General features: G+C 36.9%; 1 protein-coding gene across 3 annotated transcripts in view; it reads right to left on the bottom strand.

The window, feature by feature from the left end:
* Window positions 1-3,332, bottom strand: part of FSIP1 (fibrous sheath interacting protein 1) — a 160,856-nt gene extending 157,524 nt beyond the window's left edge. For 2 of the 3 annotated variants that reach the window (XM_039843928.1, XM_039843927.1), the window contains exon 1: window positions 737-918. In XM_039843928.1, coding sequence (XP_039699862.1) covers window positions 737-756 — 20 coding nt within the window. In that variant the 5' untranslated portion in view covers window positions 757-918. Of the gene's footprint in view, window positions 1-736; window positions 919-3,113 lie in introns of those variants that run through there. The other variant, XM_039843929.1, reaches the window with a different exon arrangement.
* Between the last annotated feature and the right edge of the window lie 15,082 nt (window positions 3,333-18,414).

Below are 18,414 nucleotides of genomic sequence, written 5' to 3'. Positions count from 1 at the left end.
ACACCTGAGAACAGAAAAATATATGCAACATAGATGATTCACAAAAGGTTAACAAATTTACATATTTAAAGAGCTCTTACCAATCAATAAGAAAAAGAAATATTCCAATTAAAAAAACTAGCTAAGGGCATAAACAAGGGATTCACATACCAAAAAAGGAAGAAAGGAAGGAAAGGAGGGACAGAGGGAAGCAGGCAGGGAAGAAAGAAGAAAAGAAAGAAAGATAAATTGTCAGTATCTTCTAAAGAAAAAACAGGTCTAATTTCTCTAATTAAAGAAATATACATAAAGAAGGCTGAAAGATGATCACCAATCAAAGAAGTAACAGAGGTGGGTTCTGGATTGCCGCATTCATGCATGTTCTTGCATCATTTTTTACTTTTCGCTTATCTGTAGTTCTAGTTTTCTATTAAGTATATCTTGAATTTGAAACTAACGAATTTATTTATTATGGAAAATTTTCTAGAATACATTAAAGTGTATTCAAAAATAAATAAAAATCACTCAATATTCTCCACTCTCAGCTAAACATTGTTGGCACATTTCTTTTCCATTTTTGCTCTATGTCTCTTCAACAAATTGGACCCAAATATTTCTCACTTAACATTACATGATGAGCATTTTATTACACTAAAGATACTTCAAAAATAGAATATTATTTACTTCATGCTATTCCATTAAATAGAAAGAAATATGACCAGATTCTAAAGTGTAACAAATAACTGCTAATACATACCAACTTTTGATAACATTCATTTCAAACAAAATCAAACTTTTTCATATAGGCTTGTGAAAAATGCAACCATCATGGATGATTTAAAATCAAAATGGGGACACATAGCTGCTGTAATTTCATATTTTGGGATGAATGGAAGAACTAAAGAAGATGAATCCTCCTTGGTTTAGTATTGATGATTACCCAACCTAAAGAAAAAAGTGGCATTACATTTATTTTCATGGCTTTAACATCTAAAAGTTATTTTATAGTAGATTTTTCACTTTACATATGTGTTTATTATGTAAGGAATACTTGTCCATGAAAGAGGAAAAAATCAAATTACACAGAATATAAAAGGTTTTAAAACCAAAATTCCCCTCACCCCAAAAACCACTGTTAATAGATTTTTGTGGGTCTTATTTTTTTAGCCATATGCAAACTTTCTATCTTTTATACCTACCTACTCCTCCCCAATACAAATACAAACAAATGCCACGGTGCTTTGCAACTTGCTTTTTCACACTTAATATATTTTGCAGATAAACTTCATGCTTTCAAACAATGGTATAGTTTTCCATTGCAAAATGTAGCTTTTTTAAAATCGTCCCATTTAGGTTGAATATGGAGTACTTGCTAATAAAAGCAATATAAAAGTTTACTCAAAATAAATCACAGATCTAAAAATAAAACTATAATATTTCTATAAAATATGTGTGATTGTGGGCTAGGCAAAGAATTTTTAGATACAGCAAAAGCATGATGCATAAAATGAAATGTTGATAAATTGAAATGCATCAAACTTTAAAACTTTCATTCTTCAAAAGACATTGTTAAGGAAAACAAGGCCTAAATATTAGAAGAAAATATTTGTAAAACACATACTTGACAAAGGACTTGTATCCAGAATACATAAAGAGTATGAAGACTCAATAATAAGAAAACAAAAGATTTAAACAGACATATCGCCAAAGATGTATGGATAGCAAACCAGTACGAGACGTTCAACATCATTAGTCACCAATGTGAATTAAAACCACAATGAGATACAACTACATATTCAAATGGTGAAAAATAATTTTTTTAAAAAAAACTAACAATATCAAGTGCTGACAAAGTTGTGGAACAACTAGAACTTTCACATATTGCCTGTGAGAATGCACAATGGAGCAGCCATGTTACAAACTGCTTGGTAGTTTCTTATAAAGTTAAATAGACACTTCCCATATGACTCCACAATCTCATTCTTAGATATTTACCCAAGAAACGAAAACTTAAATTCACCCAAAAACCTGTATATGAATGATTATAGTAGCTTCATTAATAACTGCCAAAAACTGGAAACAATCCAAATGTCCCTCAACTAGGGAATGGCTAAGCAAACTACGGTTCATCCATATGGACTACTACTCAGAAATATAAGAGAACAAACAACTGATACAAAACCTGGATAAATCTCAGATACATTATGCTAAATTGAAAGTAGCCAGATTTAAAAGGCTCCATAGTGTTTGCTTCCAATTATATGATATTCTGGAATAGACAAAACTACAGGAACAGAAGACTGATTTGTGGTTGCCAGGACTGGGGGTGGAGAGGGGGGTTAACTACAAAAAGGTACAAGGGGATTTTAAGGAAATGATGAAATTGTTCTGCATCTTGATTGTGGAGGTCATTGTATAATGGTAAGCATTTGTCAAAGCTCATAGAACTGCACATTAAAAGGGTGAATTTTAACATGTAAAGTATACCTCAATTTTAAGTTAACTGCTTTTGCAAATCTTTGTTTAGTTATGTTTACATACCCAGGAGATAAATTAGAATTGCTGGGTCAAAGAACACTTGTATTTCAAGTTCTGGTAATCTGCCAAACTGTCCCCAAAAAGATCGTACCAAATTACATTACGACCAACAACGTACGATGAGATGCAAGTGTCGGGTTCCCCACACTGGACTGCGGTCAACTTGGTTAACATCAAAGCTTTTTCATCTTTGTTAATGTGGTAAGTGTGAAAAGGCGTCTGGAGTGTGATTTACATTTAATTACGACAGAAGTTCAGCCTCTAGTCGAATCTTTACAGGCCACATTTTATTTATTTTTTTTTTTTCCGTGAAATGCCTATTTGCATCCTTTGCCATTTATGGTCTATTTTAAATGGCTGGTAATTGATTTTTAATATAAATTCTAGGACGTTAGACGAGCTCCCGGGTCTGGCCTGGCCCAGCCCCCGCTGAGCCCGCCCCCGAGTGCCGCTCCCGCCCTCTCATTGGCCCTGCCTCCTCTTTCTAACAGCCAGTCTCCGGGCCCTGCAGCTTGACACGACTCCGCCCTGCCCTGTCATTGGCTTGTCGCGCGGCTATCGCGCTCTGCTCTACTCTGTGCGGTTCCTCAGCTTACCGGCGGAAACCTTGGGAGCTAGTCACCAGTTGTCAGAGCATTGACGGATCGGAAACGCACTGCTGACACTCGCCGTGTCACCCACTGCCCCCCAAAAGGGAGAGGTTTTTCCCGCCACCACAGCTACTCTGGAGGTGGAGGGAGCTGCGGATCCAAAGCACTCCGGCTTCTGAGAACGCTGTTCCCCTGGCAACCAGAAGCCGTGCCCTTCCAGTCTCGCGATAGGAAAAAGGGGCTGTACCATCCAGAATTGCGACGTGGGGGCCAGGGGTCGCGAGGAATTGGTGGATCACCGGGAGCTGGGACCTACCAATTGTCTCTTTCGTGTTCCGGGAGGATGGCGTGGGTGGGGAATGGTTTGTTCATATTTAGGTTGAACTCGGAACGAGGATATCTGAATGCTTGTATGGCTTTGCCCCTCATTAGTAATACGGTGCCCTGCAGGTCCTCCTCCTTGAAATGGAAATGATATTTCCGTCCTCACAAGATTGTTGTGCAGCTCAAAAAGATCATGTGAAATTCTTGGTAAATTTTGTATGCCATATAAATTAAAAATATTCGTTGTGCACAAATTGAGCTCCAGTCCAAAAAGGGTAATAATTACTATTTGTGGTTTCCCTAAGTCTCAGTACATGAAGGCTATTTCGTTGAGTGCCCAAACTGATTTTCTTCATCTCCAGTACCATGAACTATCTGCTTTTTTTCCAGTCTGAATAGCGCTTTACAGTTTACAAGACACTTTCACATAGATGCCACCTTTATCCTCATTGTTTTAGGTGGGTAGGACGTGTTCTTTAAGTGTTTTTCAGCAGAGCAAATAGACAAAGATTAAGTGAGTTACTCAAACACAGCCACAATCTAGGGTAGTGCTGGGTATAAAAACCTGTCCGTAAACACCATCCGTATGCTCCTAAATCCTGCATTTCTATATCCAGTCCAGACTTCTCCCCTGAACCTCGCGCTCTTACCTATTTGACATCTCCACTTACAGACATCTCAACTTAGATGTAAAAAGCATCTCAAATTTCACATGTCAGAAAACAACCCTCCACAGTCCCCTCCGGCATCACCACCCTCTAATCCATCTCAGTAAATGGTAACTCCATCCTGCCAGGCTCAGACCAAAATCCTTAAAGTCATCCTTAGTTCTTCTTGCTCTCACACTCGACAATCGATTTATCAATTCTATCATTGTATACTTTATACAAATTCTATGAGTGGTGTTCCAAGAAATAACAAGTTTTGATTCAAAATAACACTTTAAATTGGCAATTTCCAAACCATGATTCTGTAAAGTGTTGTTAACCTCGTTTGGAGATTTGTATATTACATTATTCAAATGTTACCCAATAATGTTCTCTGTGTTTTCTCGTTTTTGAATATTTTCCATAGGCTACAGTTCTTGTAAACACTTCTAAATTATTTTTGAAACAAATGCTTCAAATAGTAAAGAATATGAAGATTGGAAGTATTTTAAGAACTTAAGATTTTGAGAACTCCTGGCAGTTTTCTTGTTTCTGCCTCCTATAAATAAGTATCTGTTGGGAATTTGGAAACACTACTGCTTGTTGTTCCCCTACAAATAAACCCCCAACTCTCTCTCTCTCCTCTCTCTCTCCTCTCTCTCTCTCTCTCTCTCTCTCTCTCTCTCTCTCTTTCTCTCTCTCTCTCTCTCTCTCTCTCTCTCTCTCTCAGCACACACACATACACACACACACACCCCCACAGCCACCCCAACCTCCTGCTTCCTCTGCTTGAATACAGTTCCCCAGCTATCCATGTGGCCTGTGGCTCATTTCCTCTAGTCCCTCAAATATCTGCTTTCTCAAGCCGGCTTTTCCTGACCACCCTATATAAAATAATCTCTCCCCATCTCCGCGCTTCCTACCCTCTGTTCCCTGACTCTGCTTGATTTTTTTTTTTTTTTAAAGAGGATAGATAACATTGTTTGAATTTTGATACTAAATAACTGAGTGACTTTGGGTAAATTTGTCAGCTTTTGTGGGCCATAATTTCCTCATTTGAAAATTGAGGTTGGACTAGTTTTGCAGTTATTTACTGCATTATAATTACCTAGAGAAATTTTATAAACTACTGATCCCAGAGCTGTAGCTGAGAGCAAATAACTCTGAAACTCCAGGACTTCTCAAACTTTAATTGCAGTTAAATCACCTGAGGATCTTCCTAAAAATGCTGATTCAGTGTCAGGTGGGACCCAGGAGTCTAACAGGCTCCCAGGTGATGCAATACTTCTGGTCCATTGACCAGTCTTTTAGTAGCTAGTAACCAGATAATCTCCAAGTGCCCGCGCAATTCTCATTTTTCGTGAATAAAGGCAGTTTCCATTTTTATTTTTGGTAACTAGTGTTGCTCAATAAGAATACAGAATATTTCAGATTTCTTGTGGATGTGAAGGAGAAAAAAACAACTAAAAAAAATCAAGGCTATGACCAATGCCCATGATTAACTGGTGTTTTCATTGTTTTTAACTGCCGCTTTTTAAATATATGCAACATAAGGTACATATAAAGCAAGTAAAAAGAAAATTCAAGTTCAATAGAAATTTAGTGTCTCTTCACTGTCTATAACCTTTCCAAACATTTTGCATAAAGTTCACCTCATTTAGAATTGTTTCATATAACGCAAGTAAAAAGAAAATTCAAGTTCAATAGAAATTTAGTGTCTCTTCACTGTCTATAACCTTTCCAAACATTTTGCATAAAACTCACCTCATTTAGAATTGTTTCTGTCATTCTCACTTTGTTTATTTACCTCCCGCTGCTTCTGTTTTTGCACACAGCTGGGAAGCTGTATGTACCTGGAGGGCAAACTTTAATAAATTGCATTTGTTGTATTTTAGTACACAATAAATTGTGTCTTTGTTTTTAATTTTCTGGACTGCTTCTGTGTCAGCTAGTGCAGGTAACACCCTTAAAACAATTCATATTCAGATTGTCAGACAGCACCATATTTTTGATGCTGTTTTCTGAAATTCTGCGTTCAAAACCTCAAACATATTCTAGGAAGTATTGTGCCTTTCAAAATAATTCATAAAGATTTATTCTAGAGTCAAGATGTTTTAAGCTAAAATTTTCCTGATTTCATTCCAGATTGGGGACATATGGCAGCATTGCTTTTTGTTTTTGTTTTCAATCTCTCTACTCTTGACATTCTCCCTCTGAGTGGAGTCAGACTTTGAATGCGAAAGAGCCCGCACTGTACTCCATCTGGGCTCCAACTACCATTCCAGTCTTGTTGCCCCAGTTTCCTCTTTCTCACCATAAGCTTCAGCCAAATGTAACAGCCTACTAGAAGAGGAACAACATTAAGCCTCATATCATATAAACTAGATTAAATAGCCTTTTCTTTTGAAGGGCAATTAAAAGTGTGTGCCACAGGACAGTTCCCACCTCCTATAAGACTATGGCCTAGTGTTATTAAAAAATAACATTTAGGACATGCCTTAGACACTTCATTTCACTTCATTTCATAATATGCTATGAGGCAGCACTATTATTATCCAGACTTATAATTGAGAAGCAGAGCACAGAGGGGTTAAGTAATTTTTCAGAGGCCATTCAGGAACTCTCAGTGGGATTCCAACTTAAGTTCCAAAGACTGCTCTCTTCACCTCACTGGACTGAAGTCAAGAAAAAAAAGGTCATTAGTATCCACTAGATGGTGCTGACTGTCTTCTGTTAAAGACAAAACTGCAGACACTCAGAAACTCTTCTTAGGATTTCAGGTGTGACTCAAGAAACAACTGAAGTATACTGTGCTTGGGCACATCTTTAAATAGCTATCCAAATAGGAAAAATGAAAATTAGATCTCAAAAAACACACAATGGATTTTTTTAAAAATTTAAATTTCTTAGTACATAATATAAATATCTATATCAAATACCATTGATGACTTTGAGAAAAAAGTCCCTTACACAATTGTATTTATATAAACTCTACAGACTTAAAAAGAAGTCCATGTTTTATTTCATTTACCCCTTTTTATACCAGCCTCACTCCCTCCCATATCTCCCAATCCTGCTTGGCCATAATACTAATCCATGTGATCAAGAATCACGAACAGGGAGGTAAATAAAAATTAAAATTAAAATTAAAAAAAAATCAGGTTCTGGAACAGGTAATCCTGTCCTTATTCAAATAAAATGCACCTTAAGTTTAGTATGTGTTTAGTATTTTCTTAGAACATTTTTTAGTACATAAAGCTATAAAATAAGTCTGCTAAAAATGGGTTCTCAGATTTTGTCGTACATAAGTATCCTTTCAGGTGTTAATTTAAAGTGTCTAAGTGTTGATTTTAGTCCCTATTCCCTGATTTAGTAGGTCTGGGGTCCAGCTCGGGAATCTTCACTTTAACAAGTACCTTGGTGATGCCAGTGCAGTAGAACCATGAGCATACTTTTAAAAACACTAACTTCAAATTTGTGTTGTAAAGCGTAAATAGTAATGAAGTCACTGCTCCAAGAGACAGGATGGAGAACCCTGGAGCTGTGCAACCCAGGGTCACTGAACAGACACATCCAGTACTCCCTCTGTAAACAGTAAACTAGAAATTGAAGAATGTTCTCCCTTCCCACTTCCTTGATGCTGAACCCTTTCTTTTCTCTTCTTATCTATTGTGGAGTGCTACAAAGAATCATACGCTAGTCAGAGAATGTCCCCATTTTAAAAATTGGAGGTAAGGGGAAGCTTGCTACTTCTCAAAATATATTCATCCAAACACATAATGATAACTCCTAAATTTCATTAAGTGAAAAGATTTAGCCCATGCATTGTCACATGATCTTTGTTTAACTTGTTCAAGTTACATGAATATCGGTGTGGGGAAAGAAAAGAACAAAACTGTGCCAGGAGACTGTGGAGACACATAAAAATCAGCATGTGCATGTGCACAGGTGTGCATACACACACACACACACACACGCACACTGCAGCTATACATATATGACCCAGAAAACTATAGAGGCCTTCTTTTTTTAAAAATAGTGAAGCAAATCAAAGATAATGAAGATATATTCTAAAATCCAGAGGTTCTGTGGGTTGTTTTCTGTTGTTGTTTGGGGGTTTGTTTGTGTGTGTGTTTTTTTGGTCATCTCAGTTCAGTTCTCAAGAGATCAGCTTTGCCAAGTAAGTCATTCTCACCAGAAAAGGAAAACTCTTTCTCCTCTTTTCTCAGAGAATTCCCTCACAGTAACAGATTGCTTAACTCTCTTGTTATATTGCTGGCTCCAAAGTTTGGTCGCCTGCAGCAATTCTGTACCTGTAAAGAATTAAAGAGTTTCCAGAAGCTTCCTGAGCCTAGCTGCAATTTCCGTTGCTGGATGCCAATTAAGATTAACCTGTTCTACTCCTGGCATTTCACCCCTGCCAGAGGAATGGTTGGAACACTACCTGTGGATAATAGCTGGAGAGAAGTTTAGTAATTTCACTGCAACAATCAATGTTGGGCTGAAATCCATGGTTTATGAACACTGTCCGTGCATTAAGTGTCATGCTTCGTGCTTCAGTCTACTGGCATGCTTGTCTTTGACTCCAAAGCATAATTTCTATATCAAGCTCCTAGGTCTCTGATCCTGTAGGGGTTTTCTTTTTTTGGGGGGGTGGGGTGGGAAGGGGATAGTTTTGTTTTAAATTGGTCTCTGGATCTATGTACTAAAGTGCATTTTTAGTATGTAAATTATATAAATCTTTATTATTATATAAACCTTAATATTTATTTTAACACAAATTAAAGAAGTTAAAAGCAATTCACATAGCACATTAGATATGCATTCAAACTAAACTAAGAGTCTTAAACAGCAATGCGGAGAAATTATTTTTCTCAGAGTTAAATGCAGAGACAAAGAAGAAATGGGTCAACAACCACGGGGTTGTTCATCAGTTAGCAATCAGGCTGCCATCCTGGCATGCTCAGCATCTCACTCACTTCTTACACATCTTTTTTATTAATTTGAATTCAAAGTAATGTTTCTATCTGAACATACAATGTGTTTGTTAGACTAGGCACTAGTCATCATCTTGATGACTACTGGCTTTCGTGTTTAAATCTTTTTCTTATTTAATCATCCAAACTCCTTATTTAACAGAAGCTGGTTTATTTTCCCTTCATTTTATCCTCACGGACAAATTGGAATTAATATAGTAATTTGGCTCAGAATTTGTTATATAACTCATGTATCGACACACAAAACCATTTTAAATGATTTATTAAATTTAAATGCATCTGGTCTCTAGTCTCTGGTCTCTGCTACAAGCTGATCTGGGCCTGGTCTTTTTTTTTTTTTTTTTTTTAGTTTCAAGTATACAGTACATTGGTTAGACATTTATATAGTTTATAAAATGATCCCCTAATTGCTCTTTCTTTCCTCTGGCTCTCTACCTAGCCAATACATTAATGCTAACTGCATTCCCTATGTCGTGCTCCCCATCCCCATGACCATCCATCAACTACTAATTTGGACTTCTTTAACCCTTCACCTCATTCTCCCAGCCCCCCAACCCTCCTTCCCTCTGTCACCAGATTGTCCTCTGTATTTGTGAGTCTGGTTTTGATGAGTTTGTTCTTTTTGTTTCTTAGATTCCTCATAAAAGTGAAATCATATGGTATTTATCTTTCTCTGTATGACTTCTCACTCAGCATAATAACCTCTAGGTCCATCCATGTCATTGCAAATGGTAGGATTTCATTTCTTAATCTGTTTCTTCATCTAGTAAGATAAGGGACTGGATATAGGTTTCTACACTTACTTTCAGTTCTGAGACTCTGTGATCATTCCCTTTCAGCAAGCAGGGCTCTCTTTGGAAACAACCTGCTCATGTGTCCCAGCCTGAACCTCAGCAATATTCATACCAGCTCAACGGGCTGGGTGGCAACAATTGCCTGTTTAGAAACATCTGGGCAATGGTAACAGCCATCTGTCTTGTCCTCTGCAATCTATGAATAAAGAATTAAATAGAGCAAAACCACGGTAAGTGTGCCCTATTTTTATAGCATGATGTAATAGAATAAATTAAAAATTAGTTTAAGTTTTATGAGATTTGGGCTTGTATCTTCCTCTATTGTTGATTCTAGGGCAAGCTTTTTCGCTTCTTTAGGCTTCCATTTAACAACCGCCTATTAAATAATGGGAAGATAACTCCCAAGCACTGTCTAGAGAATTTAAAATGTTCTTGAAATTCTATATTGACTGTTTCACTACAATGGTTAATAAAACAAGTATTTTATTTCAAATAAAAGCAGCCTTCTAATCTATGCTGGAGAATGAAAAAAAAAGTGAATTATCAGGTTCAATTCACATCTGTCATCTATTAAACGCTCATTTCATGTTATATGTTTTGCTACAGATGACTTAGTATTTTTGTGAAAATTGCCAACTACTTTTTGTTACAAATGTAGAGATCACTACCGTGGCCCAAATTTATGGGAATTTACTGTTCAGGTGGCACTCTTGCATTCACACAGTCATTGTTTACCTTTTATTGGTCACTCACTCTGAGACAAATCCTCTAGCAAGCTATTTCTAGGCAAGTGAGCTTTTCGTTCTTCCTCTAATCATTCCTAGTTGCTCAGAGATCCTGACAGGGGCAGGAGCTAGATGGTCATACCAACCCCCTCCAGTGCCCTGCCTCCACTCATTTTAGACATCAGGAGTAAGGGGAATTTCTGAGTGCTAACTATGTAGTAGTTACCCCTCTATTCACAATAACTAGCCAGAAGAAAATGGAAGGCCTTAGTTAGGGAAATATTTTTTTAATCTTCTCAACCTACTATCTACTGAAATTTAAATTTCATCATGAAAAAGACATTTAAAAGCACTGGTTTCTGCTCCTCACATCTTGTTAATGGATTAGGCACTTTTTAAAAAAATATGAGTTCTGGTTCAAGGTCTTGAAAAAAATTACTGAATCTCCTGGGCCTCGATTTCTCCATATTAAATTACAGCGGTGGTATATACCCGGGCTAAAATCCTCTGAATTCTAAGTACTATGACTATATGAAGTAAATAGGTATTTTATGAAGAAAGAAATATCCTGGATTGAAAGAAAAATCTTGCCATCCATCAAATAAAATGATTGAGGAAGATGCACTCTCTCAAAGAAACATAATTTTCACTTTCCTTCAGCACTTCTTGTCAGCACTTGATCATCTACTGTTCTCTGTCTCTTGTAGGAGTTTTTTTCTCCCCTAAGCTCTCCAAAGGGCAGGGACCATATCTTGAACACTTTAAACTCCATTATAATACTGCATATTAAATGCAATAATATTTACCGTTATGAATAAATGAATCTTGCTAATATTTCATATGCTTGCAGAGAAGAATATCGAGTGGGCAATTGGTGAAAGTGATTTGATAGCGATGACTCTTAAAATAAGGATAAACTCAGGCACAGAATTAAGAAAGAGAACATGAGGCAGAAGACATTGCCTGTGAGTACTCTTGGCTCAGAGATCTCAATCTTAGCATTCCATTAAGAGTTTTGTAACATTTACTCTGAACTAAATGCCTCTATAACAAAACAGGGGAAATTGTGAAGCAGAAGGAAATTTGGGGAACAACATTGAGAAAAACAGCTGCCAAGCATTAAGGATTTTAATCCAGTCCCCAGTACAGTTTAATAATATGTGCCAAATGGGTATTCAAAAAATAGTCATAATAACAATAAATGATGATGATCATGAGTACTTTAGAAGGTACAGTGGAAGAATTGGGCCTTAATGCTTTCTGTACTGTTTTTAGCTCCATCTCTAACTTGTTTCATCTCTTAGGGCTAATGACGTGGCCATCTGTGCTTCTAGTTTCCCCATCTGCAAAACAGAGATCATATCATTTCCTACAGAAAGTCTGTGGGCTGTGCTTTAATAGCCTCCAGTGAAACATTATATATAAATACAAAGCAGGCAATGAGAAGCCAAATGCCACCAAGGGAATAAACTTTAAGGCAGAGAGTATAAGAAATTAAAAATAATTCAGATCTTCTATATAATATCCTAATGACTTGAAACAGTTAATGGAAAGGTACTTATATTGCATTCACTATAGATATTTTCAAGTAGATGTGAACATAAATTAATAAACAAATAAATAAATAAATTCCAGAATACTTTAATTCATTAAACTCAACATTTTGATTGTATTTATCTAAAATATTATGAGTTCTAAATTAATTTGTAAAGCAAACTAGCATTATTTAAATTAAACTTACTCTTAAAAGTATTAATAATCCTTAAAAGTGCTTTAATACACACAAAAAAAGAGGAAATATTTCTTCTTGGTTATTGAGAGGATATAGGGAAAAAATAGAATTCATAACAGCCTGCAATTGCTCAATTCATACAACCAAACCAAAGGAATTATATGAATAAATTGGCATCATTTGAGCATATCAGCAAAAAGCCACTGGTTGCTCTGACCCTGAAAGCCTAAATTGCCTTGTTTTCTCAATTCCCTTTAGTTATGCATATGGTTTCTTATTTTTTCTATTGTTTAGTCTGTGTGTTTCAAATTCAGAAGCTTTTTAAAGTTAACGTGTATTTTTTCTATACACATAGATTGTTTTAGAATATAACAAAAGGGCTTGAAACAAAATAAAGAAACAAAAACAGTCTCAGAGACAATGATCCGCAATAATTGTAGCTGTCTCTTCAGGCATTCACACATCTCCACATTTCTAAATAACATGTGTATTCTGCTCTTTTATTATCTATTTTAAATATAATTAGATTGCAGCCTTTTATGGTAGATGAGGCTATTGCTCTCTTGCACAATCATCCCTCTACTTCTCCTCCTCTACCTTCCTCCTCCTCTACCTTCCTCCTCCTCTACAATGTCATTACAATTTTTGTTTAAATCAACATTCCATGTTTACATTAATACACCCATACAAACATTACTCACCCTAAAAAATTATAATCTTATCTTTTCTTTCTTACCTTTCACTTCTCCTAAAGTTAATAATTGCCTTATTGTTTCTTTCATTTAGTTTTCCCTGTACCCACTGGTAACTCTTTCCACATCTCCTAAAGGCATCTCTGCACAGATCAAGTAATCTACCAGTTACACTCTTTTCATGAAGACATCCCTCCTAAATGAATTCCTAGCTCCTCTGTGAACTGGCTGCTCTTTAGCCCTACTGCACATCATCCTGGGATTTCCTTCTACTCTTATCCTAGAAATTCCCTTGGCCTATATCCAGAATGAGTTCCCTGTTTCTTGGACTTCACATCTTCCTCGTTCATAGTTTACACTCTTATTTTGTTAGAGCACAACATCCAGTAGCTTCTTCGGATTAAAAAGACAATATAATGGTAGAAGAAAGGACAGCCTTCATACATATAAGTCACACTGCTCCAGTATGGACTGTTGACCTCTACACCTGGTACAACTATCATCCTAAGATCGCCCTTCATCATGATACTGAGATTTCCTCTGCCGCTCTCCTGCATCACATGCCCTGTGTCCACTCCTAGACTTCCTCTTCTTTTTGTACTAGTGAATATTCTCTGGTAACTTTTAGGAAGAGTATATGAGAGGTGAGTTTTTGAGACTTTTATTTTTGAAAATATCTTTATTCTGCCTTCACATTTAACTAATAGTTTGGCTGGGTATAGAATTCTAGATTGGAAATAATATTTCTTCATGTTGAAGGCATTGTTTTATTATCTAATAGCTTCTAGTGTTGTTGAGAAGAGCCATTCTGATTCCTCATCCTTAGTATGTGACCTGTTTTTTCTCTCTGAGATTTTTCTCTTCATCTCTGGTGTTTTGAAATTTTGTAGTGATATAAGCCTATTTTCATCCCATTTGTTGATACTCAATGGTCTTTTCAATATGAAAACTTTCCTCTTCAGTTCTAGAACATTCTTTTTAATTATGTCATCAATGGTTCCCTTCTCTCCATTTTGCCTTTTCCCTCTTTCTGGAATTTCTATTTTTTGGATCTTAGACCTCCCAAACTCCTCCTCTAATTTTTTTTTTGTTTTCTCTCTGTCTCTCTCTCTCTCTGTCTGTCTCTGTCTCTCTTTCTCTCTGTCTCTCTGTCTCTGTCTCTCTCTGTCTCTGTCTCTCTCTGTCTCTCTCTCTCTCACTCTCTCTTTCATAAACAGGAGCACTTTTCTATGTGTTCTTTGCAAATAATAAACTCATGTGTCAGTGAGGGGACCCTCAGCAGAAAAGCACAAAAATCTGACTCAAACTGGCACACACACAGGGAAATTTATTATTTCACATAACTGAAAGTTCATAGGTGTGGGTGTATGATTTAGCAGCTCAGTAACATCATCAAAAACATGTCACCTTATGTCTCTACTCTGCTGTCCTCTTTACTACCCTCATTCCAATGCTGGTTCCCTTCATGGTTGTCATGCTTCACTGTAGACTCTGAACTTAGTAGGGGTACTTAACCCATGAACACTTCCTCTCTTGTTCCTTAACTATAGCCCAGGCATATCCTATCACTCTCTGGTCACTGTCAGATATGAAAAAGTCTAGTACAGTTTAAAGCTTCACTATGATTCCTAATAATGTTCTTCCTTTCTCCCAACTCAGGCTTGACTTGTGGCCCAAGGAACTGACCACAGGAAGAACAAGCACCATTTCCATCTATACATCACCATTTCCTCTTCTAGGTCTTCCTATTGCCTCCATGAGAGTTGGGAGAAAAGATAGGAGAAAAGAGGAAATATTTTCTATTTGACTGGTGCAGCCGTTGTCCTCTCATTGGGTACTCATAAGGGATCTCCAGAGGACCAGCATGTGGCCTTCGCTATATACTTCTCTAGTGTGAGATAAGGCACTGAAAGTAGTGCAACCACTTTCAGCCCCCTTCAGCATCCACCCACAGCCTCCTTCCAGAATGGCCCCTGGCCAGCTTTCACTCAAGCTTCTGTGGTGCCTACTCAGCATTTAGGAAAATCACCCTTTCTCACCAAGCCAAATGGTGGGTGTGCAGAATTCCTCCTCTCTTTGCCCTTCCATCTCTCTCCAATTCCTTTCCCACACTTCAGAGGATAGATCGGCAAGTTCAGTTTCTAAGCAGATATCCAACTGAAAAAAAGAAGGCCGGACTGCATTTCCCACCAAACAGATGTCTAATGATCTAGACAGCCCTCTTTAAATTTCTTCTATTTTCTCTCTCTCTCTCTCTCAATATATATATATATATATATATATGTATGTATATGTGTGTGTATATATATGTATGTATGTATATGTGTGTGTATATATATGTGTGTGTGTGTATATATACGTATATACATATATATACGTATACACACACACACACACACACACACACACACACATACATATATACACACAAACATACATACATATATATGTGAATTTTAGAAGCTCCTGTCTTCAACCTTGGGATTTCAGCTACAATTATGGGACATCAGGAAACTCCTATTGAGCATCCAGTTTCACACTCATAGGATGACCAGTAGAATAATCCAAGTCTACATGCTTCCTTGTTCATATCTAGCAGGAGTAGTGCACTGATGAACCATTCATGGACTATAAATCCTTCCTTCAATCTGATAGGTCAACTCAAAGGACATACCCACCCCCAGACCAATAAGAGTCACCAGGAGAATACCATGCACTGATTATTTTCCTTGAATCAGGAGTTGTGATGGGGTGGAGTCTGTGAAGAAAAAGGGAGATGGATGTTTAAGAGATAAGTAACAGCATCTGCTACATCTTATTACATGTGTCCATACAAATAGCATATAAAAGTTCAAATTAATCTTCAAGTGACAGAATGTATTAGCCTTTCTTTTTCAAAATCAATTTTCAGTGGAAAAGCTTAATCAAAATGTTAGGTACATTCTCCTTTTCAACAGTTTCAATTTTCTGTGTCTCCAAATCTGTAACCATTATTTTATTTATTTTTAACACTGGCTAGTGTTATCTTTCAAGATCTGGGTTTGGGATGAAAAGTATACTTCTCATCATTTGTCTTTTAAATAATCATGCACTTAGATTAGATTTTCCTCTGAGAGAAAACAACCCAGAAGCAGAAGGATAATATTACATAAAACTTGTTTACACCAAATTTCCTCCTTGAAAAAGGAAAAAAATGCAAAAAGAAAATCAGAATTTTGGAAAAGGAAAGCCAAAATAAACTATAAAAGGTTTCTTATAAGCATGTATTCATACGAATAATAATAGGCTATAAAAGCATAAAATTTCAGTTAAAAGGGGACTTAAAGCCAAATTCTCCATTCAAGATTTGAATACAAACTAATTACTTCAATCCAAAAACTCAGTATGAAAAATATAATTTTCTTTTTCTTTCTTTTTTTCTTTTTTTTTTGCTATTGCTTAATTTTCATTGTGAGATCATGGGATAATAGAAATAATCTCAGAATTCAAGGTTTCCTTCCCTCTCACATTATATCATGGTGCTGTGGGCCTTGTATGTGGAAACAACATCTGTTCTTAAAGTCATGGCCTATATGGTCATCTCTTGCTCCACTTGATACAGCAATCCATCCTTCCTGTCCACCTGCACCTTTGGGCTTGGAGCTTTCTCTTTCATTCTAGACACTCATGTAAACACCTTTGAGTCAGCCTATTGAGGCCCTGTCTGCCTGGAATCACTGCCAGACTCCACACTGGGACTCCACAAGCTGGGAAGCCAGGTCCCCTTTGCAATTAGACAAGCTTTTCTTTATTTTCCTGCATCGCTGGGGCTTTGCCTGAAAGGCAGCATTAGGGCCCTTTTATCCTAAAGGTACAGATGTCAACATTCTTATCAATTACCCACAACTTCTCTTCTCTAGACTATCCTCAATTCCAGGGGAGCTTTTTCTACTGAGAGGGTGGGAGATGGTCCCACCTTCAAATCATCTCAAACATTTGGTTAACCTAAGATTTCGCAACCTTGGCATTATTGATATTTTAGATCACATAATTCTTTGTGGTGGAGGGCTGACCTGTGCATTGTAGAGTGTTTAGCAGCATCCCTGGCCTTCACGCACTAGATGCCAGTAGCATCCCCCAATTCTTGACAATCATTACCAAATATCCACTGGACTAACCTCATGAGTCCCCTCTGTTCTCCTAAGACCCAGGCTTAGATACACAACTGGAAAGAAACTCATAGGCTACTTGCTTTCCTTGAGGCAATGAATGCCTTCTTCTCTTTCCCGAGGCAATTCATGTGAATGTGAACAGCAAAGCAAAAGAGGAAAGAGAAATTAGATGCATCAGGGAATATGGTTAATATTTTAAAAGTGTCATCCCACCTATGTTGTATTTTAGAATCTGTTGCCTTAAAATGTACACCACATGTCATTCTAGTACCTCCTTTGTGCATATTACTTCTTGCATATAGACTGCAATGAATAGCATATAAAAGGAAATTTAAGAGGGGAAGAAAGAGACTTAGTCACTAAATTATGATCCATGCAGCTGAAATAAAGAATTATTATTCACACCCAACACACATACCCAACTGTTTCTGGGTATTGAACTTCGCTTCCAGGTTTAGAACTTACACTCTCTCTAGTGAATTATATCCAGGCCTAGGTGTTTGGAGCAAGAGGTAGATCAAAGACCTTGAATTTGATGGTTTAATCCTTGTATGAGTCATTCTAAGGAAATCGATAAGAACCAGCAATAATTCTACTGATTGTAAATCTATCATCGGCTCATGTGCAATATTTAGCCACTTCTCCAGGTTCTGTATCTCTTATTCATTCATCATTCATTCAAGTTTGGAAATAAGTTGTTCGTAAGTCTCCAGAACATAAATTGCTGTAAGAGGTTCATGCAAAGCAATCCTGGAGATTATAGTTTTAGTTCTATGACAGTCTCCAGGCCTTTATTCTACCTATTAACCAACTTATCACCTTGGCACAAATGAGAAAACACTCGTAGAACCTGAGGCTAAGAGAAGGGGAGATATTTCAGCTGCTGAAACTTCATGTATGGAGAATCTTAGATCATTTCAATTTATTTTAAAAGCCTCGAGCTCACACAAAAAGGCTTTTGATGTTGTCCTGGGCATAAGTGCTGATTTCAATTCCTGTTTTTTTCACATGTTCTCAGGTCATTAACCATGAATTATTTTTCTTTTGGCTACAGAACTCTAATATAGCACAAAATGTTGTGATACAAACCTGCTAAATGTTTATAACTATTTGGCAGAAGTTAGTCACTTTGCTGTAATATTATTTACAGTGTACGTTGCTACATTGGTAGAGTATAATATGAAAGCATTAACCCTTCCCCCTTCCACCAAAATTCAGCCTAATATAAGCGTTTTCCCCTGAGCA

This window comes from Pteropus medius, unplaced genomic scaffold (genome assembly GCF_902729225.1).
Source record: "Pteropus medius unplaced genomic scaffold, Ma_sr-lr_union100, whole genome shotgun sequence".
NCBI classification, from domain to species: domain Eukaryota; kingdom Metazoa; phylum Chordata; class Mammalia; order Chiroptera; family Pteropodidae; genus Pteropus; species Pteropus medius.
Note: the sequence above shows the minus strand (reverse complement) of the source record. Positions and strands in the feature narration are given on the sequence as shown.